At 43.8% G+C, this 25,941-nt stretch overlaps 1 protein-coding gene across 2 annotated transcripts in view; it reads left to right on the plus strand.

The window, feature by feature from the left end:
• The window catches only part of ADGRB1 (adhesion G protein-coupled receptor B1), a 201,995-nt gene extending 182,483 nt beyond the window's left edge, over positions 1 to 19,512 (plus strand). For both annotated transcript variants that reach the window (XM_085298728.1, XM_085298729.1), the window contains exons 28-31: positions 1,323 to 2,002; positions 2,612 to 2,647; positions 4,354 to 4,458; positions 18,056 to 19,512. In XM_085298728.1, the coding sequence (XP_085154854.1) occupies positions 1,323 to 2,002; positions 2,612 to 2,647; positions 4,354 to 4,458; positions 18,056 to 18,253 (1,019 nt within the window). In that variant the 3' untranslated portion in view covers positions 18,254 to 19,512. The remainder of the gene's footprint in view (positions 1 to 1,322; positions 2,003 to 2,611; positions 2,648 to 4,353; positions 4,459 to 18,055) is intronic.
• Positions 19,513 to 25,941: the final 6,429 nt, after the last annotated feature.

The following is a 25,941-nucleotide window of genomic DNA, read 5'->3' on the forward strand; positions in this document are numbered from 1 at the left end:
CATACAACTATACAATTTATTTGTTTTTGATGTCTGCGTGAAGAGATAACAACTTTTGATAAAGTCAGTTTGTGCCACTATCTCAAGCCAGGTTATTAATAATCAACACTATTTTGGTGACCATTCTATATGGTAGAGCAAGGGAATTCCTATGCATTTTACTTCTTCATTTAATAAAAAAATATAAATCTATCTATTGGTTTCTGGCCATGTTTTCTCCTGGAAACACCAACTCTCTTCTTACGACAGATTGGAGTTGTGTCTGATACCACTCATAGCCTTTTCACTTGGATTCCCTGCTAGAATTTAGTCCATGGCATTTGGTCCCACATCACTTTCCCCCTGCCGCAGAAGCAGTTCTCTTCCCTGGAGACATCAAGGCTGGTGTCATTAGTCCTGTAAGGTCTTTGTTGCAGCCAGAAATCAACTGAGCAATAGAGTCTTATACCTGGAAAGGGAACAAATGTTTTGTTGTGAAATGTATTGTGTGGGAATGAGTGTCTATGCATCTTGTATATGCCTCCTAGTTGGCATGTTCACCCCTTCCTCAGATTAAGGTTTTCTTCTGCTGTTAAGGAGTGTTCATGAAACTCCTTTTTTGTCTTTAAGGCAAACTGAGAAATAGTAAATAATTTAACTCTCACAAAGGTGAGGCATGATTACCCGAACATAAGCTTTCAGGAGAGCTAGTTAGAAACTTGTAACAAAATGTGCTTTTGTCTTGAAATACCAAGTCACTGACCCTGAAACACTTTCTGGGAAAAGATCAACGTGGGCAGTTAAGTGAATAAAAAAAAATAATAATAATAAAAAACATTRGCATTTTGGAATTGTTGCTAATGTTCCATTTCTGAATCAAAATGTTTTTTTTTTGACATGAGAATAACTAATTTTTAAAATCTCACTCATTATTTCTAGGCCAAAAATATACATATATACTTACATATGTATGTACTATGTACATAGTGTACACAGGTACACTAAATACGTATTTCGTATTTGCTTCTTAAGGTCCTATTATCATTGTGATGATATGTGTTGGCCAAGTTTGGAGTTTTAGTGTTTTAGTCGTGATTTGGGATGGGAAATCTGAAGCACTAAGAATTCTCTCAAAATGGGAAAAATTGTTGCCTCCCTAGCTTTAGCTTTCCCTTCAACAACCTGGATTAAAAATCCCCCCCAAAAAAGAAACTGTTCTGCCACCATTGCCTCTGTCTGAGAGGGCCAAGGGAACATGCTAGCATGGTGTGACTGTGGTGGGTGTACTGATGTGTAAATAAAAGCTTCAGGAAAGTGCTAAGGATATTTGTCTGTCCCCCTAGTGCTGAATAAAGACATCACCACCTGCAGGACCTCAACCATCACAGGAACGCTGAAGCGCCCATCACTGCAGGATGAAGAGAAATTGAAACTCAATCACCAGAAGGGGTCATCAAACTTTAACAGTCTTCCAGCCAATGTCTCCAAGATGCATCTTCAGGGTTCACCTCACTACCTRGGGGCCATCAACCTGAATGAATTCAGCAATCACACATTAACGTTGAAGAAGGACAAGAACCAGCCACCTAAGTCTATCTACATCTGTGATGGGGACATCTTCAAAAAGCTGGACTCAGAACTCTCCCGGGCACAAGAACAAACGCTGGACACCAGYTACGTCATTCTGCCTACCAATACATCTACTTTACGGGCCAAACCGCCCAAGGATGAGAGCAAATATAGCATCAATATTGACCAGATGCCCCAGACACGGCTCATCCACCTCAGTATGGCAACTGACCCAGGCTTTGTTGTCAAGAGTCCTCCACGGGAGCCCGTAACCATGACATGCAGTGAGGTGCAAGGTTCCCCCATGATACAACAGCAGCAGCAGCTGCCTCCACAGAGCATCTCCAACGAGGCACAGATTCCCAACAGTCTGTGTGACACAGGTGACTCAGGGAACTCGGGTGTGGTGTCCAAGAGTGAGACCGTCTCCACCCTCTCCATGAGCTCCTTGGAGGTGAGCGTGTGAATTACTGCCTTGTTTTCAGCCCTAGATGATGTCCTGCCCTCAGTACTGACCAGATTAGATATGAGAAGAGCCTTAGACTAAATGCAGGCTACTATGCAGTGCCAATTTTATGGTATCATGAAGGGACCCTGACAGGTGATACGATTTTGTAATTTAATGGTTAAAATCTCTCATGGCTTCCACAACCATATTCCATTGCTTGGTGAACTGTCTTTAGTACTCCAGTCAATGCAAAATCAAATAAAAATTTTAGCTTGTCAAAGATCTGTTGATTTTAATGCATGACTTGCATTAAYTTCTTTTCTTCCATCCTCTACCTCTGTTTCCCATTTTGATGATTTCAGTCATGATACAAGTGAGAAAATCTTTGTGATCACAGGTCAAAATAGCCATTTCCAGCTTCACCCAGTAGGTAATATCAGAGACCCCTGTAATTGGCTTGTCCCTTCCATCATGAAGAGCCAGAGAAACATATTAAASGTTCAGGAAGAAAGAAAGAGAGAGAGGCCCTTCCTCTTCAATCTACTGGTTCAGTCTGTGCACAGCCACCAACATCAGTAACATTGAACCATCTCTCTTTTTCTTTTGAATTCCCAGAGGCGGAAATCTCGGTATGCAGAGCTAGATTTTGAGGTGAGTACTTCCTTTTTTTGAATGTGTTTATTGGGGGACAGGATGAGGAGAGAAGTGGTCTTTCCTTTACTCTCTAACACCTTTGCAGGAATGYTGCCTTTGCCAGAGTTACTTCAAGGGTATGAAATGCTGGGTGGAAAGTTGTGCTGRCTGCCTAGTCAGGCTTACCTTGTGCGGCTAAATAAATGGATGATTTACATTGGTTCATGCTTAATTGATTAAGCAGCTCTGTAAACATTTGACCTAAATCAGTTTGCACAAGGCCTGTAAACAGTCTCCTCTGTGAGCAAAATGCTTATGAGCACATAGAGTACTACAGGTGGCTGGACCACATTCCTGCCTGGAAAACACAGTATATCTTTTGCTTGGTGGGTTAAACTGCCCTATCTTTTGTGCCCAAACTCTCTCTGTTGCTTAAAAAAAAAAAAAAAAAAAAAAAAAAAAAAAAAAAAGCTGCTAGTGTGTTCCCACCATCAAAATTGACCATCAACCCGAATCCCTCATATCCAGTAATGAACCTCACTGAATTTGTTTGAAAGTATCTGTCTACACTGTACACATGCAGAAATGTTCGTCCTCAGACCTGAGGCCAGTYCCACACAGATGGTCTGTGGGGCTACTGGCAGCTAGTACAGATCTCCTGAATCTAATAGCATCCTTGACTGCTTTTCCCTTCAAAGCTACTGTCCTACTCCAGATCAAGGTGTCACATTAAAGCCCATAAGGAGTTTCCTTAATGCTAGGGTCACTAGGCCAGCTTCAGAAATTGAAGCACAGGAAGCTCCGCCTGACCGTGAGGGGGAATTTCTTCCCTGTGTGAGTGACGGAGCACTGGAACAGGTTGCCCAGAGAGGTTGTGGAGTCTCCTTCTCTGGAGATCTTCAAGGCCCGCCTGGATGCAACCCTGTCTACCATGTTCTAGGTGACCCTGCTGAGCAGGGAKGTTGGACTAGATGATCTCCAGAGGTCCCTTCCAACCTTACTGATTCTATGATTCTATGATTCAGAGCTCAGGGTTGTGAGCTTGGTCTGAAACTGAGGCACTCTGGGTACATCTAAGMTGATATTTTGTGTTGGTCCCAAAACATCAGAGCTACTTTCTCCAATTATATAGCACTTGGTAGAATACTAGAAAATCATCTTCACCATGCTCTTACATGCAAAGAGAAGTCCTTACGAAAATTGGTCCTGCCTCTCCTTCTGGGCAGTAGAGGGTAGAAGTGAAATGTAGAAAGACCAAAATATTAGAAAAGAAAATTGTGAGATTGTGGGATAGTTTCTTGTGGAATTTCTTGTCCCCAAATTCTGCATGCCCAGGTAAGCTCTGACCACATTTGAAAGGRAGGCAATCTGCAAAGAGAGTGAACATGGGATCAATTATCACTTAGGGAAAGTCAGCAAAGCTTCCAGGGTCAACTTGGTAGACTGCTGAAAGTCAAGCACAAATATTACAGTTCTCAAGTGCAGGTTTAGGGGAATTGTAAGGTCAAAAATCAGACTTGTCTCACTTTCTCCCTCTATCTCGTCYTGAAACTAAAGGAAGTGTTACACTGGGTCCTCAGTGACCTTTGAAGCTGGTTTAGGCTTTACATGTCTACAGATAAAATTAGGTTGTAAGAAAATAAGTAATTATCTGTGAGGATGATATGTTGATTCCATGCAGTTCAGAAGGGGTTGCTGACCTATGGCCCTTGTGTTTTCTTTAGAAAATCATGCACACAAGAAAACGTCACCAAGACATGTTCCAGGACCTGAACAGAAAACTGCAGCAYGCAGATAAGGAGAAGGAGTCTCCARCAACGGACAGCAAGGTTAGTCACACTCCTCCAGAACCACAACCTCTCAGAGCCATCTAGTGCCAGTAGGATCACAGGGCTAGACTTAGAAGATGGGAGGCTTAGGAGCCGTCACCAAACTCCTTGAGTTTTTGTCCATGGATGTTGCAACAAACACATGTGCACCCCACAGGACATGGAGAGTCACAGAGGTACGGGTAGCTCACCTGGCTACTAGAGTGGCCAGCAGCGCAGAAGGAGAGTATCTGTCCTCAYGTCATTTCATGGTAAACAGAGTCTTCTTTCTCTTTGTCTATGTCTGTTCCTCATGTCAATGTCTATTCTTTACATTCCTGTTCAGGTCATGTCTGARTGCAGAGTCCATCCACTCATAGCTAGGACCTGGAAATCAGAACCTTGAAGAAATCAAAGTGAAAAGAAAGTGGGCAGAGGGTGAGGATAACAGGCACTTCCTACCCCACCTGCGAGAGCTGAGTTAGAGACCAAGGTGGCAATGGGGAGTTTTATTATTTATTTATTTAGAAAGGTTAAAGCAATGGGATTTAAGGTGTGATGTTGGCAGCACTTCTTGAGGACAGAATGCTAGTTAAAGTGAGGTGATAGTGTTTGTTGCAGTTGCTCACTGTCTATATGTGACTTTCCTGTGCAGGAGAAGTTTCCCAGGGCAGTAAGAGATTTTGAGGGTGGCAAACTGAGGGAAAGACCTTGCAGCCTTTCAGAGGGGCAGAGATTTGGTACTAGACACAGATGCCAAGAACCTGTGCAGTTAGTGATGTGGTTAACACAAATAAGGAAGGGCAGACTGATGGCACATTTGTAATGTCTCAGCCTGTTGTGCCTGCTGGGCAGGTGCCAAAAGCTTGCAAGGAATTGTATCTATTCCAACAGAAGGGAAAAAGCAAGCAAGCAAGAGTCAGGATGGCAGGATGAAATGAAACTTGGACTGTGGCTGCTCTTACTGAGAGGAACAGGGTGCTGCTATTTATAATACTCTCGGTTTATCTGCCAGCGAAGTCAGATCCAGTTCTGAGTCTCCTGCAGCATGGCCAAGGAGGCACTTCTAGAGCTTGTTTTAATAGGATTTCCTCAGAGACAAGACCAGAGTTGGAAGAGTTTGGAGTGAGGGATTTAGGTAGGTTCTCAATGGAAGCAGAGCCCTCGTGGAACCTTTGGTCTCCATTCATATCTCACAGCATAATTATACTGAGCCCTAGAACTGTGGACCCAGCCCACCCTGCTTTTACTGAGCTGACCAGTGTTGCTCTGAGTGACCAGCAGGCTGACAAGCATTGCAGAATGAAAGGAATAGCGAATCTAGCAAAGCAGTTCAGATCAAAGAAGCATATATTGATCCAGAATCCTAGTGTGTTTCACTGAGTTTCATGTCTCTTGCTTTTTTCCTGTTATTTAGTTATGACATAGGTGCAAAATCAGAAGTGTCTAAACACTGTGTAAATGCTAATCTGTGGTATGTTTCCAGGAGGGTTTTGTAGATTGAGATGTCTTGAGCATTTCAGAGAAGCATCCACATCTATCTAGCATTAAAGTTGCTAGTGTCATCATCAAAGAGCTTTGAACTGCTGGAAGGAAGCTGTGAAGCTGGCCTTTCAATATTGACTGATTCTTTTTCAAGTTGTGATCTTTTCTTGGATGTAATCCAGGAAGGGGAGCTTGCAAAGATTGCAAAGATCAGTATTGAGATGTCATTAGTGGATGTTGATTTAGCAACATTCAAGGAAATAAAGAAACTAAAAGAGAAAAAAAAAAGCCATTTGCTACGAGGCACCTGGCTGGAAGTCATGTCCTACCTTCAGTTTTCCCTGAGAGAGCAAACTGGAGATATTAGGTACTAAAGYAAAAGAAATATTTCTCTTTTGTATATGCTTAGGTTATAAAACGATGGAGTATTTCTTCTGGTGGAAGTGATAAAACTAACATTAGCGTAAGTCTGACTTCTGTTTTGCATTGAAGAACACTGTAGTCTGGTCCCAAAACTTTCCATGATGCATGACTCCAAACACATTGTTTCACCAGTAGGAAACTCCTGGTCTTGTGGGCATGAACAAGGTCATAAGGATCCTTGAACCCTTGAACCTTTCACACATAGCATCAAAGAACAGAAGGGACCTCTRCTGGGTCTAGTTCATCTGCCTGCTATGCAGTATCTGATTTCATTTTCAAATAAGCAAMCCCTGACTGCTAGCCACAAAATCAAGCTACCAAGCCTGTCTCCAGCCCTGGCAGTTTCCCAGACTCTCCGGGCAGCATGTCCCGTTGTCCTATGTTCTTTCCAAGTTATGATATTTTCCTAATCTTCTTGTAATTCCTCTATCCTCCATCAACTCTAAGATCAGAAAGCTGCTGCTGAGACTTAGAACAAATGTCAGCTAAGGAGAGGATTCCTTTGGGAATTCCCAGGAATGCTACTGGTCATATTTAGAGTTGATTTGTTTTTGTTTTTGTAAATGCTAGTCCTTCCTGTACTTGTGTCCACTGTCCAAAACTGATTATCTTATCATGCTGGATATGCAGTTCCTCTCAGATGAACTACTACATGGTCAGATTTGCAGAAAGCACCAACAGAGTGCCAACTGCGTCATAGGTGGTTACTGGCTAGAACTTCTTCAGCTTCAGTGGTAAAACACAATTTTTAGAGAAACTCCAGAAAAGACCTGAAGGTTTATACCATCAGTTCTTTGTAGATATTCTCAGCCCCTCTCCAACTATCCAGATACATTTAACCTTCARGTAAGTGTTACTGCTGTGTACATTTTAAAAACTGTCCTTTGCTCACCATCCTAGAATGATTACTGGCAGAGCTGAAAACGTAACTAGGGACTCCTGTGTGCTTGAGCCATTCTGCGTCCCTCACCTGAAAGGCATTATCAGTGTAAGAAGGATCCCCACAAAGGCCACCAAAAGCTGTGAGCACCCTGTGTATGCTGCTCCCAAAGCCCAGCTAGGGAAACAGCTTGCTGCTCAAAGAAAGRAGCATCTCGTGTTCTGCTGTGGGCTCCTGCAGTGCCAAGTGTCAGGAAGCATTCATAGTAAGCTACCAGCCTGCAGCTGTGCAGGTGTGTGAAAGCATTCTAGGTCACCCCTTGTCTCTGCTCCTACAGATGTGGAACAGGTCTTTAGAAGAATTCTGCTTTCTGCTCACCCAGTGGCCAGGGAATTCTTCACTGGGACCTCTCTCCTCCCTTGCCCCTGAGGGAGAGAAAGARCACAGGAATGGAAGATCTCTTTTCTGACATGAGGAGGGGAAAATGGGTGCAGAAGAAAAGGCTCTGTTCTGGGAGAGGTTGTGGAGACTCCAGCCCCAGTGGCAGGGTGTCATAGACAGTTACAACACAAAGAGAAACAGCCAAACACCATCAGAGCATCCTGCTCAGGACCCAGCCAGGAGAGCCAGCTCCAGGGGCTAAAGAAGCTCTCCCAATAAAAGCACGGMTGAGACAGGTGCTTCGGTATATCTCAGTAGTAGCTGAGAGCACCACAGGCTGGCAGTGATGTGCAGCCTACGCTTATCTCACAGCAGGCTTTCTTAATTCATCAAACTACTGAAGCATACATATGATCTATAGGATCTGCAGACTGGCTGCAGAACCCACACTGCTTCCACAAGATGCACATGGGCCCTTAAAATGTCTGCGGTAGAAGCCAGGAGCCTAATCCAGATCCTGCTGAGATTTATTATCACCACTGCCATCAACTGATGTGTCATCAAGTTACTAATGAGCACTGTTGCCGAGATAGTAGGTCAAGGTAGGTGATTAGAAGAACAGGAATACTATCTGATACGCAGACTGATTCTGAAACTTGACAGTATTTAAAGCAGTCCTAAAAAACATTTTGGCACCAATGTTTGCTGCTGTTATTTTGATATATGAATGAGTCTCACACTTGTGTCTGTAGGAACTAATCAGGGATGTAGGCACTGTCACCTAAAGCTAACTTTTCAGTGCTAGGGAATGGTTAATATTAGCAGAATGAAATGCAGCAAGTTCTGATGACTACAAGTTGAAGATGTCAAGCTGGAAATAAGATGCATATTTTTAAGGCAGTAACAGAGCTCTGGACAACCTTACCATGGTCTACAGTAAATTTCCCATCTCTTACTGTCTTCAAGTTCAGATGTGGCAAGGAAGAAGGGGATGATGTTTGAAAAATCTACCAATAAGTCAAAGAGAAGTTACAAGATTGTAGGCAAGATTCCTTGCAAGGAAAGGCAACAAGATTCCTTTGCTTATGTTAAACTGGAATATTCCCCCTGCAGGGACACTGAATCTAAAAAGAGTAATCTCAGCAACGGCTGAGTGCACTTTGCTCGTTTTCCTCACAGCTGCCTTGCAGCCAACCTGCAGCCAGCCCTTGTATGGAAATAGCACACTATTACTCTTTCAGTCTATCCCAGACCAAACTGGGAACTAGCATAGACCCTGAGCAGAAAACTGGATAGTCATACCTGAAGCTTCTGATAAATCTGAATATTTATTCCCTGGACAGCTTTTTTGATCTAAGAAGCATGGAGGGGACCAAAGGCTTGGAGTCAATCACAGCAGGATTTGCATAATAAAAAAAAGAAAAAATGCCACCACACATCCTAAGTGATTAAAATAGTTAAAAGCTCTCTTGGCATCTGGTATCCACCAAGCCTTCACTTTTAAGATTCAAGTAAGGAGTGAATTGTTTCCCCTAGCCTGTTCTAACTAACTGGGCCCTTCTCTCCCCCCTCTCAGTCTAGGCTGTGACTCAACCAGTTTGAATTCATCAAAGCCATCAGAATTATCATGTATCTCTTTAGAGCAGCTTCAAGGTACATTTCCTGCCCAAATGGCCACATGGTGAAGTGTCAGGTTGGTACTGACTTAGACTGCAGAGTTCTTCCTTCTCAGGCCCTCTCATCATTTTGAGTTGTTCTTTAGTCACCTTCATYCTAATTACTAAAAAAATCCATTAACTGGCAACCTTGCTGCAAGATTGTTTCTCCATTCAAAAGTCTGCTCTTTATCTTACTGTCTGTAGACTCAGGTATGCATTTTTCCCCACTTCCCCCTAAATACATACCCTTCCCAAGTTTTTTACCCTTTCAGTTGAGAGCTGTCCACATTAAAGCAGGATGGTAGAGGGCTGTTTTCAGGCTACTTTGTACCATACGTGGTGAATCACAGATCTATATTGCCAGYGTAGAGCATCTCCAGCATTGCTCCTCCCTGTAAGTTAATTGCTAATTAGATTCCTGTGCTTGCACCAGACATCAGGAGGGGTCTCCACGCTTTGCAACAGCATGGCATGAAAGTAGAGGCTTTGCAGCCTTTAAGGTGAGTGAGGGCTTTGTTTCTTCTGTGCTTAGCGCCAGCTTTGAAAGCAATGAAAATGACACTCCTGTCTTCTCTCTTGGTAGGAGTTCTTTGATCCAGTTCCATTAGAGGAGTTTGAATCACATACATATTCCCCTCTCTCTCTTTGCCAGTGTCTCRCTTTGCATTTGTTTCAAACAGCAGCTCTTTATTTGTGCCAAGGTCAGCAAAAGCCACGTGTAACAGAGCTCTGCAAATTTCTGTGGTTTCCTTTTCCTGCTGATTACTCTAGAGTGTTTCAGCTCTCTGCAGCTTGAATGGATTTTGCTTTGGTTGGAGCCCCATATTGGAGCTCATATGGGCCTCTGAACTCATTCTGTAGCTCAGCTCTAAGAGGGTTCTCAAATCCAGTCCCATCTTTCTCCTAGTCCTGGCCCAATACTTGCTCCAAAACTCAATAGAAAGAAAATTCTCTTTGTCATTTTTAGCAGTCTTAGCATCTAAATCAGAAATACATTCTGTAAYGAGGAGTACAGGATTGCTGCCATTCACACTTCTCCCTATTTCCTTTTAGGCACTATTTCTGGCWTAATGACTCCCTGTCCTCTTCTAAAGTCTTCAGTTTTCTTAGCCTTCTTCTTCAGACACCAGAAGAATGTACCCATTCTATCAAAGTTTGCTTTGGCAGCKACCAGAGTAGCAAGAAGAAAGAAATATTGATCGCATCCTAAGGAATCCAAATAGGGTTGGAGCCCTACTTTGTAGCTCCTCGACTTGTATTTTAATTGTGGCTGCCAGCCCATTGCTTGCACTATCAGAAAAGCAGCATATTTATGTCTGAAGCTCATCAAAGGTTCTAAGAGAAGCTCTCTGTTCTCCCCATTCTAAGCTTGAGTTCTCTATAGGTTTCTCAGATTTTCTCAAGGAATGAGCTGCTGTAGTTAATTATTAGTTGGAGCTGTTTGTCTCCCTGGCATATTCTGCTGTGTGGCAGAATTAATCCACTTGTTTGCTGACTACTTGGCCTTTTGCTAGCTGGTTTGGGAGCAGGCAGCCGTCAACTGTTCAACTCGTCCTGTAGATCATCTGATACTCGGTGTCTCAAGTATCAGTCATCAGTTACTCAGTATTTCTCAGGGAGATCATCTTTTTCTCAGTATCCTCTGCATTAGCAGTCAGTTCCTGGTTTGGCTTTTGATGTTAACCAGCTATCATCTACTCCATAAACCAGGCAGTGGCCACCAGCAGTTTGCAGCTCGTTTTCCTTCTTCTCAGACCCATGGTCACCAATTCTCACTGCTTTCTTTAAGAGAATTTACCATGTCCACTTCCTATTTTTAAGGTTCCAATTTCCAGGCATTTAAGGTGATTCATAAGAGATCCGGATACATGAAAACATGATAGATTTGCATAGCAGGATGACCAGATTAGCAGGGATGTAAATGATTGTTCAAACAGATTAAGCAAAGGACTCTAGAAAACAAAAATCACACATTGGTTTCTCTCTATACCATCATGAAGTCCCTGGTTGCCTCATGAGGGAGTCTTGAATACTTCTAGCAATTTGGGGAATACCCAGTTCTCCATAGCCACCAAGTGCAGTGGTCTCCTCACTAGTGCACAGTCACTGTCCTGAAAGCATAGTGTGTTAGTTAGCTATATTGACCAYGAGAATAGCCTGGAGAGTAGTCTGTTCCTAATTCTGGTGGAACCACTGGCTTTCTCTGCAAGCATCAGGCAAGGGACTGTTCCAGATTTTCAAAAATACCTTCTRACGCTGAAGGCAGTAAATACATCTACCTGTCTGGATTGGACCCTCAGAGAACAGCACCTATCCCAACTCCATTGAAGCTGCCAGCTCCCARATCTGGTTAAGAGTAACCTTGTGTGACAATTGAACAAGAAATTGCCCAATTCAAGAAAACRAAGGCCTTGACCAGTGAGTGCTGTAGTCAAATGCCCTGTGAAAAGYAGTGGGAATGRAGAAGTTGCTAAGAACAGGTCCTTATGTCCCAGGGCAGCCAGGTTCTGCAAGTGGGTGAAGGAATGAGGAAAAGACTACAGCAGGGGTTCCTGGATGTCACTGCCTCTTAGTGCTGACATGCCTGAATTTGCTAACTGCTGTTCCTAGGATCCACTTTTTTCCTTTATGAAACATCTTCTTACCTGTGCCTGATTCACTACTTGTTCACCTTCATCTGTTCATAGTCTCACAGGACTTTGGGTCACAGCAACGCCTACAGCTTAGGCTACCTGATCTTCAGAGGATATAGAAGCAGAAGATTTTTTTTTAGTACCCTAGGGAGTGTATAATTCAAGTTTCCTAACAGTTTAACAGATTTCTATCAATGCAAGTTAAAACCCATTACTTTTTTTTTTCAAAATGAAAATCTGAGTAGTCAGTCGCTTCCTTTTATACTGCTTTTCTCTTAAATGAACAGAAATAATGTCTTTAAAGTACCGTAACATAAAATGAAGGAACTACAGATACMACTTGTTATAAAGGAAGGGAAACTTTTCATTTTGTAGAAAAACAGGCTRACTTCCTATTTCTATTCATCAACGTTGATCAAAAGATGGATTAGACTACATGAGCTACATTTATCCTTCAGAATCCCCTGTATAAACTCTGAATAACTTCATTCTGGTCTTACARTCATCACTGTCATAGGGAGAGATCATTCAGGTTATGAAATATCCTTCAAGTTGATGCTAGAGGCAAAGAAAACAGCATGTGAGTASCCAGATCTAGTGGAGTTATCCAGAGTGCTCTGTAAAAAGCACTGAATTCCTCCTCAGGTTGTTAAGAGTAACCATAAAATTTGGATATGAAAAAAAAAAGAAAACAAAACAAAACAGGGAGATACAGCTTAGCAGCTCTCACATTTGATTGCTTTTGACCAAAGTGAGAAATGAAAACACTATCTTACAGCAACCAGTCAATATCTCCCATGCTGTATTTATGCCATGTAGGTATTGAGGCTGCTCCTAAGGAAAAAGAATCGCAGCAATATCCAGGTTCTCTTCAGCCATGGAAGGCTGGACCAGTACTAGCAAGGACCAGTACTATAGCAAGACCCTTAGAGGCATCACAAAGCCAGCGTGTGGGGAGGTACCTYGATGCACTGCTGCCTGTCACCCTTTTGTAGCTACTTTGCATTCAGCATGGGTGACTCGTTGCAGTCTGCCAGAACTAGCTTTAGGTGGAGGTGGCTGTGTGGATTGTCTCAGTCTTYTGCCTCTGTCTTGGTTAGGAATTTGGGGGGGGGGGTTCATTAGCACTGCCTCCAAAATGCTTTTTATCCAAAATCCTTTCCCTTGCTTTTGAGATGTGCAGCCACATGCAAGTAGTGAACGAGAAACTCTGAGTGCCATAAGGCTAGTGAAGGTCTTTGGTTGGYCCTGACCGCAAGTGCACAACAGGTTTTTACTCCATCCTTGGGCTTGGACGTTCCCCMCATTCTCTCGCTCATCTGATAAAGAAGTCTGTGCTGCCACCCTGGCATCAGGCAGGAGGGAAATGTTTATCAGCTCATGCCTGATGAGCCCAGGAATGTGTCGGCCCAGAGTGATGGTTCTGTCCCTTTGAATTATTGGCAGAGAAGCCTTCATGGCTTTCAGCTTCTGTCTCAGCCTGTTCCTGGCTGTCTTCGAGGTGCCAGGCCCTGTGCCAGCACCAGTGCCTTTTACAGTTGGATTACACAACCCTCTCTTCAGGTTTTTCTTCTTTTCTGTGCATAGCTAGGCTTTTTCTCCTGCCCACAAGGACTGCTGAGACCCCACAGTAAGGCTGGAAGACAGTGCCAGAGCTGAAGCATGAGCCTGGTGGCCATTTTCTATATGCTGTTCAAGTGGCCGAGACCCAATCCAAACCTTTTCCATATGGAGAGAAAGAAAAAGGGCACTGTTTCCTGGAATCAGCCACTGATTCTCAGGGTGCCCCTTGCCAACAAGAAAAGATTTTCTTTTATCTCCCAGCGTCCTTGCCAGAACTCAGCTCGAGTGATTACATTTAACCTACTCAGTCCTCCACAGAGATCTGGTAGGGTGCTGAGTCCTGCRCTAGCATGTAGTATGCAGTTGTGTGTGCACAGCTCTGTGAGCTGCCAGCATGTGTTATGACATAGCTGATGCCTTTTACCTCCAGGATAGTRTCTCCACTCACAAGATCACTAGAAAAGTTTAATTGTTTTGTGTTAACTAACTAGAAGCAAGCCTCCCCTCTTCATGTACTGAGCGCCTGAGACTCCATCTTCTACCATAGCACATCTTCAAAGTGACTAAACCCATCTCACAGAATCACAAAATGGTTGAGGTTGGAAAGGWCCTCTGGAGATCATCTASTCCAACCCCCCTGCTCAGCAAGGTCACCTAAAACATGTTGTCCAGGATCCTACGCAGATGACATTTGAATGTTTCTAAGAAGACTGCACACATCTGTAGGCAACCTGTTCCAGTGCTCTCTTAACCTCACTGTAAATAAGCTTTTCCTTATGTGCAGGTGGAATTGATAGCTTCTCYCTTGTGGAAACTAAAGTGGCTAGGAAAAATAAAAGAACAGGACAAGYATATAGTGATATATCCTCAAAAAAGATTTTGCCTAATCAGTGATTTGTCCTCAGAGATACTCTTAACAAAATTRTATCATTTTCCTTTGTAGTATTGAATGGACTTTTGTGAGCTTCTCTAGATATTTTTTTGTACTTCTAGAAACTTTAAGCATCAATGGAGTGCTGTGGAGAGGTGTTGCACAATTCAGCTGGGCACTGTATGCAGGACCGATCCCTTGGGATCATTCTGGGCTGGCACTGCTTGTGTCCGGTCATGCCCTGTAGTTCTTGTGTCAGAAGAGATAATCSCTATCATCAGTAGTTAGTTCCTACCATCAACAGGCCACTCTGGGTTTTATAGACCTCTATCAAATCTATTCATGGTCTCTTTTCAAGGCTGAAAAGTCTTAGTGGATATAATCATTCCACATACAGAATATCTGACATAATTTGTTCCTGACAGTATACTTGCCACTTTTGTCYTTACCATTTCGTCTCGAGTACTGTGTCCAGTTCTGGGCCTCCCAGCACAAGAGAGACATGGAGCTATGGAGAGAGTCCAGTGTAGGGCTACAAAGATGATCAGAGGGCTGGAGCACCTGCCCTACGAGGAACGGCTGCGAGAGCTGGGCCTCTTCAGCCTGGGGAAGAGAAGCCTGAGGGGGGGATCGTATCAATGTGTACAAGTACCTGAAGGGAGGGTGTCAAGGGGACAGGGACAAACTCTTTTCAGTTGTCCCATGTGACAGGACAAGAGTCAATGAGCAGAAATTGAAGCACAGGAAGTTCTGCCTSAGCGTGAGGGGGAATTTCTCCACTGTGAGAGTGACAGAGCACTGGMMCAGGTTGCCCAGAGAGGTTGTGGAGTCTCCTTCTSTGGAGATCTTCAAGGCCTGCCTTGATGCAACCCTGTCTACCATGCTCCAGGTGACCCTGCTGAGCAGGCGGGTATGACTAGATGATCTCCAGAGGTCCCTTCCAACCCTTGCAACCTTACTGATTCTGTGATTCTATGATTTCCACTATATCCTTTTCTGAGGGAGGAAGACCAAGGGTGGGGCTGCACATAATATGCAAGATACGAGCACGGAGTGGGGTTATACATTGGCACAATAACGTCTTCTGTTTTATTCTATCTTCCCTTCTTAACAATTTCTAAAGTTTGATGTCCGTTTTATRTATCACTGCTGAATAATTATCACAACCCTTAGGTCTTGTTCCTCAGTGACAGGTCTGATTAGAGGCTGTTGTGGATATGAACTTGTTTCTTTTTCCCCCCAATTTCCCTTCTCTACATGGAATTACATCTGCTATCTATCAGTAGCTCAAAAGAAGCCCTTTGTAGCAATGATGATGAGGTTTGCTAATCGCATTCATGTACRTGATCCCAACTGGGTGCATCTTCACATTTTAAAGAAGAGACTGAAGGTCAGGGCTGCGGTGGTATCAAGGGATTATTAAAAGAGAGTTTGGCTGGAAATAGAATAACCTGATGCTGAAAGTGGCTGTAAATAATGTTATCAAAGAAGGACTTTCATTTGAGAGAAGAGATGGAATTATTTATGAATGAATTTCACTCATGATCATTTGTTCATCCTTCTGTTAAATAATACAGCCATGGACATTACTGGCTTTGAAAAATGTGGCTTGTGATACTACAGCAATTGTGGGAGAAAACAAAATATTTGTCATTGAAAGTGGCTGTTCTGACAGAGCGTTTTATTCTTTTCCTTTTGGATGACTTTTCATTCCATTTCAAATTTTGCTCTGCTTGTGCTTTTGTCTTTATGTGTGCATTCTTGTTACATCGTTTCACAACAGACAGATGCCTGTGAAAATGCCATAGGTGACGTTTCACTTTAGGAAGCCTCAAGCTTGTCCTTTAAAACACGTACAGAGAATGAAAAGGTTTCAGTTCTTAGTAACAGTGGTACTTTAATAATATCTAAAATAGGTAATGGAATCAGTCAACAATTCTGTTGCCTTTTCTGTMCTATTAATAGTAATTAGCATTGCACAACATCATGGAGTAACGTAAGAATAATATCAACAGCACAAGAAAAGCTCCATGTTGTGGAGTTTAATGAATACTGCAGCTGCAGAATTCCAGTACCCAGGAACCCAAGTTCCCCAGTACCCAAGTTTTCTGAACAATACTTTTTCAAAACTTGATTTTTAAGCAATTCTCTTTCATAGGCATTTTTTAGAAGTTTTTTTTTTCTCATTTTGAATTAAAATGAAAATAAGTTTGGAATGTTTACAATTCCTGTTGGAGAAAGGACCAGGCTTACCTGKTTCCTGCATTAACTTCTATCTGGCYACCCAGCTGCTTCACCCAGAGTGTTCTCCCTGTGAGCAAAYGCCAGATGRGGGAGGGCAGGGGCGYCTTCAAACACAGCTGATGTACRTGTAAAGCGTGAAAGTTCTGGAAAATCAAAAGTTGTGGTTTTGGTGGTGTGCCAAAAGCTATTCCAGTAGGAATAATGCCTTTCCAAACAGCATGGCAGGGTGGAGGTAGGATAATTCACAGACTTAGTCTATTTGTTAGGAAGGGAAAGGAATATAACACAAGGCAGGAGGATTAGCATGTGGCTATCTAGACTTCTTAGACAGCTTCAGCCATCTACTGCAGCATCCTGCAGTAAAAACACAATCATGGCACTGCAGTCCGATGGGCCGCTCCATCTCCCCTTGGTCACTAGCACAAAGTTGTGGAGCAACCTGGACTGCACATGACCTGCATGTGACCTGCATGTGTGTCTCCTCACTTTCTCCTGAGATGTCGTCTCTCCTCGTCTTCCTCAGTGCAACCCACCACCATCCCTACCTCCCCTCTCTGCCAGCATTCACTTTTCCCTTGGCGGGTGGTTCAGGAGAACTTTGTGCTGCTGTCATGTGCAGGGAGCCTTTTCTCACTCAGAGTTTGAGTGTTTTGTGGGGATAATTAACTGTGAAAAGCATCACACTTGGTGGCGAGAAGCAGCTTAGTGGAACAACTCATTTAAAATCTTTGCATGGGATCCCCTTTGCCTATGCACTTAAGAATACACCCGTTTTACAAGGTCCCAGCTCTCCCCTGTGTCTTATTTCGGTGCATACGGGCAGAAACATTGAAAGGTGTTTTTTGACTTGATTTCCATGGTGCTGCACCGGCGGGAATCTAGGCTAACAGCAGTCGATAGAGCCTCAAAGGCTTGATTTGGAGTTGATGGAAGTTCTTTCAGTTTCAGAGTTGATGATCCAGCTCTTCAATTAGGATGAGTTTACCAGCAAATTAGTGTCTTTTGCTGTAATTTCATAGCCTATAAATAGCTGTGATACACAATGAATATATTTGCAACGATATAGTCAATTTACCTTTAAAAAGATCTCCTCACAATCTAGATTTCCTTGTGGGACTTTTCTGTAGAAATGGGGAAAAAAAAACCCAATTAAATTCTAGTAGTTGTTTTTAATTTTTCAGTGGAAATGCAAGTAGCAAAAAACATCATCTGAAAGCTGAAATATCTAGGCATTGGGTATTAGAGGCAGCAAAGAAAAAAAATATTTTCTTCTTGAAAATAGGCAATTTACACACCAAATTCAATTTTCACGGAAACCCTTGGTTTCCTTGCACCAGGAGTTTCATGGGAAGAATCTGCCTTTAATATAAAAGTAAAGAAGCCTGAAAGGTGGGAAATAATGGTATTTGTTGCACAGGCACTAACCTCTTTCTATCTTTTTTCTCTCTTTCTCCCTTTTTATCCCTTCTTCCTCCTGCAGCAAGAGAAACAGCAGACACCAAACAAGAGACCCTGGGAAGGAATCAGGAAAGTCCAGTCTCCACCGTCATGGGTTAAAAAGGACATGGAACCTGTGGCACAGTCTCCCTTAGAACTAAAAACTGTAGAGTGGGAGAAAACAGGGGCCACCATCCCTCTGGTGGGACAAGACATTATTGACCTTCAAACGGAGGTCTGAGCGGAAAAGAGAGAAAGGGACTTTTTTTTCCGGAAAACAAGCAAACAAGCAAACAAACAAACACAAATTAAAAAAAAAATGATTAAATTAAATCGAAACCGAGTGAGAGAAGTGTTTGGTTTCTTTTGAAACCTTTGGTAAAACGCAGTAACTTTTGTATTGTTCTCAGCAGAGAGGGGGAATATTACTTTATAGAATATAGTAGCTGTAGGTTCAGACCAACACGATCTTTCCCAGGTAGGACTGGAGAGGGAGTGAGCCTGGAAAAGAGCGAGGAGGAGGCAGAGGGCGGGGAGGGCTGCCGGGAGTCGCCCCGTGGAGAGGCTGTGGTGGCCCGCGATGGAGGGCGCTGGCATGAGGAGCCCTGCTCTGCAGCGGGGAGGTGTGGAGCAGCGGCCGGTGTGACCACGTGGCAGAAGGGCCACGAAGATAGGTTTTGGCTCCAAGGAGAAGATGGAGGAGAACCCAGCAGGAGCTTCACTGGGACGCTCTCCAGCCATAGGTCCTGGGTGAAATGCATCCTTGCCTGGTCCAGAGCGTCCCTTGCACAGCATGGGCTCAAGAGTGCAAGCCGATCTTCATCCCCTGCTGCAGCCGAGAAGATGGGAACGGGGATGGATCGAGCCGCTGGGCACTGCAGCTGAGAAGCATCCTCCGCACCGCTCAACATGGGACATCCCAGCAACTTGTCCCATCCTTACTGTGCGGGACAACTCATGGGGCATCCCGGGGACACGGCGGTGACAGATGTGACACCCGTGGCCCATCCAAGAGGTAAGGTGGGGCTTCTCCCCATCATCGCTCCGCAGCRGGTGTCCTGCACGCTCTGAGGTGCACTCAGGAGGACGGGACGCCTCTAACATCTGCTCGCCCCGTCTCTGGGGAGAGGGTCGAAGGCATCACAGAAAAAACAGACCAACAACAAGAATGTAGGTCATTTCACTGACTGTTAAATAGATAAACTCAGCACGGGCCTTGGCAAAGGTCCATTTGGCCACATCCTTTTTTTTCTGTTATTTTTCCCTTGCTTTCGGACTCGAACTTATTCCAAACTGCCCCTCCCTGGAAGCCAGAGAGAAAGAGGGAAAGACACATTCGCTTATGTACCTGGAGATATTTGGTATACAGAGAATATTGCCTTAGGACATTGAGACAAACTGACAACATGAATAACGTCCACTTGGAAACAAAACAAACAAAAATAATCTATTTTTTTCCTTCTTTTCTTTTCTTCAATAAAAAGAGAACTTGAAACCCGAGACCTTTCTTTTCTTTGGCTCTTCTTGTTTCGAATGCCTTCCCGTGCTGTAGGATGGTGCAGGCATGGGGTGAGGATGCCACCTGCTGAAGGTGGGATGCAAGTTGCTCCGTGGAAGTATGGGATGGTGGGAACACCCGGCCCCTTTGCCTGTTGCTTGCAGTATTTTGCTTTCTTTTTTTCAATCTGGGCTGCAGTCATTTTCCCCTCCCTGGTTCCTGCCCTCCCTCCCCGCTGCCCACAGCCGTAGTCCTAGCAGAAGGAAAGGAAACAGGTTGAGCTGGTCAGGAAAGTGGGACATCCCTCTTACAAATTGTCTTTTTATTTTACTATTAAATAAAGAAATCACTAGACATTTCTCGAGGCTATTTCCAAAAATTAATGGTTATCTACATTTCACYCCACAAAAATCATTGTGCAATATTTTTATCATTAAAAAATGTATCACTGACATGCTACACATAATAAATATATATAGATATATATATATTTTTTTGTCATTCCCAATAATGTCTGTCTCACATTTGGAAGAATTCTCCCAACTTTGGAAATGTGCAGTGGCAAACTTTTAATTGTGCATGGCCTGATTGTGCCAAGCAACAGTAGTTCTTGATCAGGGTCTGAGTTATAAAGGTACGTGTGAGTTTCTTTTTTATAACATTTTTAGGAGAAAGTTCATAATGGATATAAAGAGGCAAAACAATCACTCTCCCCAAATGTGCTTCCCCCACAGAAAGATGTTGCTTGGTGAGCAAACATCTCTTCTTCAACTTTCCTTTGGGCTACCTGGGCTGCTTACCTTTAATGATAATGGCGTTTGCCGTGCCATCAACTGTATAGTATGAAAGATCGAAAGAAAAACTTTTWAAAAAATCCAAATAGTTAAAAAAAAATAAGGAAAATGATTACTTATAAAAACTGTGATATTATTGTCCAATTTTAGATTATTCTATGAAACAGGAAAGCACAAAGGCCTCCCTCAGATGCCGGGTTGTATGATATTGTAATTATTATAATTACACATAATGAATTTTAGCATACAGATATCTTTCTACTGTGTTTTCTTTTTTTTTTCCTTCCCCCTCCTTCCCTGCCCAACCAAGCCTGCCCTCTTCTTTCAGACCTTTCCCGTTCACCCATTCATTCCAGCCAACTTGCAGGACATTAACGGTATTATGTAATTACAGAGATAAAAAATGTTTGTTTAATAACTGTTGATATTCTACTTTTTTCTGCTCAGCTCCTCTGGTTAATTCTGTTTTCCCTCGCCCTGCCCTGCCCCACTCCACGCCTCCCCCGTCCCTTTTTCTCTCTTGTGTCCGTCAGTTTTTTTTTTTCCTGTACAGTTTTCAGAGCACAAATGAATGTGTCTTATTTCTAATAAAAGAGGTGTAAACGCTAGTCCCGTCTGCTTTTTAAAAGCGCCCCTCTCCCCGCGGTCGGGGCAGCCGCTGTGTTGCAGAGGAGGGTCCTGGGGAGGGCCCAGAGTGACCAAGAAGAGCACGGCTCTGTCCACAAGAGGGTTAAGACCATCACTTGCCAGAAAAAAAATAAAAATAAATAAAATGAGTTGAGCTAGGCATTATTTACTTCCTAAAAGCTTATCCTTGAATAGCTGAAATCCTCCAGCAGGAAAGTGTGTCCTTATTTCCCCATCGCCGTTCCATCACCTGATCAACAGCTTTTAGGCTCATAGGCAGGACAGAAGAAGGCTTAGGGCAATCAGGATCCAGCACCGATCTTCTCTGGGGCCGTGATTCAAACCCATCACGGCCCAGCAGGTCGCCACGTGTAATGAATTTTCTTGGCCTGGCTACGAGTTGGATCTCAGAGCAATTCCCCGTGCYGTGTCCTCACTGCGACTCCTGCAGGTAAAGGCAGACAGCAGCCCGTCGTCGCTGGCTTGACCCATGCCAGCAGTTGGTGCACTCAGCAAAAGCGGGGAGGTTTTGACAGGCTGGACGGGCTAAAACCCTCCCTGCAGCCCAGCAGAGAAGCACGTTACTGCTAGATTGAAACCTCCCACCCATCCTTCAGTAATCCTCCAGGCAGAGGAACTTGTCCTCACTGCAGAAGTGACCGTCAGCAAGTTAGAGACCTGGTGGCCCACTGTGCTCTACCCTAAAGAATCTGAAAGTCTTGCAGAGGCTTAGGGCTGTGCAGAGGCTCATAGTCCAATTTCCTCAGCCTCAAGCCATGATCCTTGCACYGATCAGATCACCATCTTTGCTCCGTCAGCAGCTCAGGACAGCAGGTCCCAGGGCTTCTTGAGGGGACTTTATATCTGAAGGCAGAATGTAAGAGGATGGGGCCAGACTTTTCTCGGTGGTGCCCAGTGACAAGTCAGGAGGCAATGGGCACAAACTAAAGCACAGGAAGTTGTCTGAACATGAGGAAAACATTACTATGAGGGTGATGGAGCCCTGGAACAGTTTGCCCGGAGAGGTTGTGCAATCTCCATCCTTGGAGATATTCAAAAGCCATCTTGTCCTTGGCAATCTGTTGTAGGTGACCCTGCTGAGAAGGRGGGGGTGGACTAAATGATATTCAGAGGTCCCTTCCAACCTCAACCAACCATTCTGTGATTCTCCAACCTTCCTACCAGGATGCTGTCACACCCAAGTCTCCTAGACTGTAATCATACAGTGTTAGCAGGCTGGAGGGAGATGCCCACCACTGGGCACACCATGARGCAAGCAGCAGGGAGGGCAGGAGGGACCAGGCCTCCCATCATTGGGGATGGAGTCAAGAGGTCCTGCTGGTCCTCAGCAAGTGAGACTGGAGAGAGGGAGCAGCTGAGCTCATGAGATCGTAAATGACAGTACTGCCCAAAATGATCTCAGAGCTGCTCCTGCTCTGAGCAGGAGGGGACTAGAGACCTCAGGAGGCCAGTGTATGTACAGGTGTTTTCAGTTTGTACTGTGATTATAATATGGTATGTCTGCAAGGTAGGACCATGGCATAAGCTACTTTGAAAGTGTTTGATGTTTTTCTAAAGTAATGTTCCCAAGATGACTCTGCTTGAGCAGAAGAGTGGRTGAGATGATCTCCAGAGGTCCATTCCAATCTCAACCATTCTGTGACTGTGTGACAATGCAGGTTGAAAGGCACCTCATGAGGTCTCACCRAATTGTCCTATGATCCTGTGATCCTCCCTGGTAACTATGCCAAGTTATAATCATGGAGCAAACTGAGAGCACCTGCACCTACACTGCAGGCTCTTCAGGGGAATTTTCCTCRAAGGAAATGGGAAAGCACAGTTATGCTGTGTGCTAGGGACAGCTGATGACAGATGCCTTTGAGGAGAGCTGTGACTGGGAATGGGCTAGCAGAGCTGTGGCTGCATGGGTTTTACTGGCTGAAGAGGACCATGGCTTTGTTGGAAATCAGAAAGGAATCTGAAAAGAGAAGAAAATCCAAAGTTTTTGCCCTGGGCTGCCTGCATAGCAAAGGGGCCATCTGAGGAGAGAAATCTTTCCAGGAAGCTGCTGGTACCAGGGAGGAGGATAACCTCTACCAGTGATTTTTTATCTGAGTAGAGAAAGTGCTTGGGCTCACTAGACTGTTGGCTGAACATTACAAAATGAGGTAGGATGAATCTGGGCCCTATAATCCAGAGCTGAATATTTGTCCATGAGCTCTTATTGTGACAAGAGCTAAACAAAGAGTAAAAGAAGAAAAAAACATTTTTTTCCTTATTTTTCCTAACCTGCACCTCCCAGGAAGAGGTCATCATCTCCCCAGGGAAGTCTACCTTTCAACTTTAAAACATGCAAGAAAATACCTTCAAAGTTACTTTCAGCAGCATTCTGAGCAAGGAGTCCTCAGGGGCTCCATGCTGAGGACCTCTCCAGGTGCTCATTTCCTCAGACCTRTTTTCATTCATTGTTTTCTAAAGAACTTTTCGTACGTCCAAGTTCCAAAGCTCCCTTATTTGGGCAAGGCACTTCAATAGGCTGGATTTCATACCAAGACATGGAGATAAAARTACAGAAGACGAGCACAATTCTTAAGCTGAGTCCACGCACAATTTCATGTTGGATGGTTAAAATCATTCCTTCTTGGCCTTAAATGCCTGTGAATTCCTTTAGGGTATAAGGCTGCATAGCACCAACACAGGAACTTGTTGCTAATTGTATGCATGTCGTGTCTAAGTAACGAACATCATATATTATGCTAGCTCATTAGCAAGTTGAGTAGTTGTTATGGCTATAAGCCAAGGAGGAGACCCCAGGTAATCAGGTAGTGAAGCTCAAGTCACTCTTCAGTCTCTTTGCTGATCATCTTCAGAGAAGTCAACCAAGCAGACTGCCTCTTTCACCCAAAGTGTCTCTGTGGAGCCACCCTACATGAAGGCAAGGGCTGAGCCTTGGCCATCTCTTCTTCTGCRTCTCAGAAGGAATTTAGTTTGTAGAAGTCAGTGATGAGCAAAGTAGCTTCGAAAGAGGACACATAGTCACCATGACACCCAGAAGAACTGTGGTGTCTCCACAGAGTGTTGTCCCAGCTCAAAGTGCCTAGATCAGTTTCCTATCAGTTAGGTGCTTCGCAAAAGTTTGCGTCTTCGAAAGGTGGCATCTCTTGATTCTGCCTGAGTTTCCAAGAGACCCTTTAACTTATGAATTGGGAGAGGAAGTACAGCATGACACATCACATCTGGCACAATTTCTGATCCCTGAGACAAGCGTGTCTCTCTTCTCAAGTCATGCCAATATCCATGTATGAACAACAGGAAGGAATCAGAAAAAGATACTGTATTTGGGAGGAAATAGGAGAAAGAATCTCAACCCACAGGAAAAAAATATATATACATATATAAGATTTGTGTAGGATTTATTTTTCTTGKTTTTTTTCTTTTTTTTTCTGCTTTCTCCCCTTGCAGATTTCATTTAAGAAATACCAAGCGCAAGAAGTGTGCTGATCTCAGCTACTAGACCCTATGTTTGGCAAAGCCAAATTATCTGCCATGTAATACCTGTAGCTGCACTTGTAGGAGTAGGTGGGCACGTATCGAACACCTGTTCACTATAGGAGGTCAAAAGTGAAGGCTTTCAGGTCCAACGCATCATGCAAGAAGCAGTAGATCACCAAAGAATTGCTTCAGTTAATCAGCCTAGATTTCTACAGGAATACAGTTRCCTGTGTGCTCATCACAATCAGCGCAAGCTCAAACTCCTTTCTCAGCGTGTCCCAAGCAAAGTCAGWAGCAAGAGGTATTTTTCTGATGGGAGCCTGGGGTGCTTTGTGCTTTTCTCTGCCCAAGAGCGCTCCATGTGTGTTTATATCCTTGCACTGAGAGACACTGGCGTAACGTGCCCGGAGTGAAACGACCATGCAAGGTGCAAGGCAACAGTCTGACCCTCGTTCTGTGCATTCATGTGTACGCACGYCTGTTCGTATGTACATACACCATCATGCAAATACTCAGTACTTCAAACACACTTGTAAACAACTATTAACAATACAATATGACTGAAACGCATTGGGACATATGTGCTGTCAAACTGACTATAAAAAGAAGTGTAGACAACAGCTAAGATTTATTAATTAAGCTTAAACTGAGAAATCTGCTTGGTAGATTCCAGAAACAGAATGTGAATTAAGTAGGACACAGCTATTAATTAGCTGCAGAAGCACTTGTCAGAACTGCACATCTGTAACTTTTTTTTTCCTTCTATTTAAGATGAGGAAACTGCTTTTTTTTTTCAACCAAGCAGATCAGCGTGTTRTCCAGCTTCAGCAGTGAGACAATCCCACATCTGCTTGCTCCACTTAGGARCACAAAGCAGAACTGAGTTTCTCACCTGATCCGATGGGACTGACTCATTTTTGCCTCCTGCAGGTGACTAGAATCATGAACGAACCTGATACGTCTTTTCGAAAGGGATTTAATTCTAAATTTAGAAAGCTCCTGCTTTCCTACAGAGGTGATGACCATCATGGTAACTGCAGAGTTCAGAGCACAGAGGTAAGAAGCTGGGTGAAAAACGATCTGGGGTTCCTGTTTGGGGTGACTTTGCAAACAAGAGCGTAACTTCTGCTATAGACTAGAGTCTCTTGTAGCAAGGATTCATTTTCTATCTCTGAAACAGACATTCCTGCATAAATTTACACAAATGACTTAATCTCTCCCCATTTCAGTTTTCTCAAATTATTGGGCACCAGTATTAGCACTCGGCRTGGCCACTTTTGCCCGCATCTCCAGCAGGTTTCACAGCCCTTGTGAMGCGACCTGCTGCTGTGGCTGGCACAGAGATGTGCTCTGTGTGGTGCACAGCGGGAAGGAGGCATTTTCTCTCTAATGGAAAATGTCATCTTCAAAGCCATGGAAACTCAAAATACAGTCCTTCGCAGCAGCACTCTGACAAGTGACCTCTCCAGAGGAAGAACAACCACCAAAGAAAGGTATGCAAATGATGGGAGTGATTTG

Source organism: Rhea americana, unplaced genomic scaffold (assembly GCF_003343005.1).
Source record: "Rhea americana isolate MKP2758 unplaced genomic scaffold, rheAme1 scaffold_140, whole genome shotgun sequence".
In the NCBI taxonomy this organism is placed as follows: domain Eukaryota; kingdom Metazoa; phylum Chordata; class Aves; order Rheiformes; family Rheidae; genus Rhea; species Rhea americana.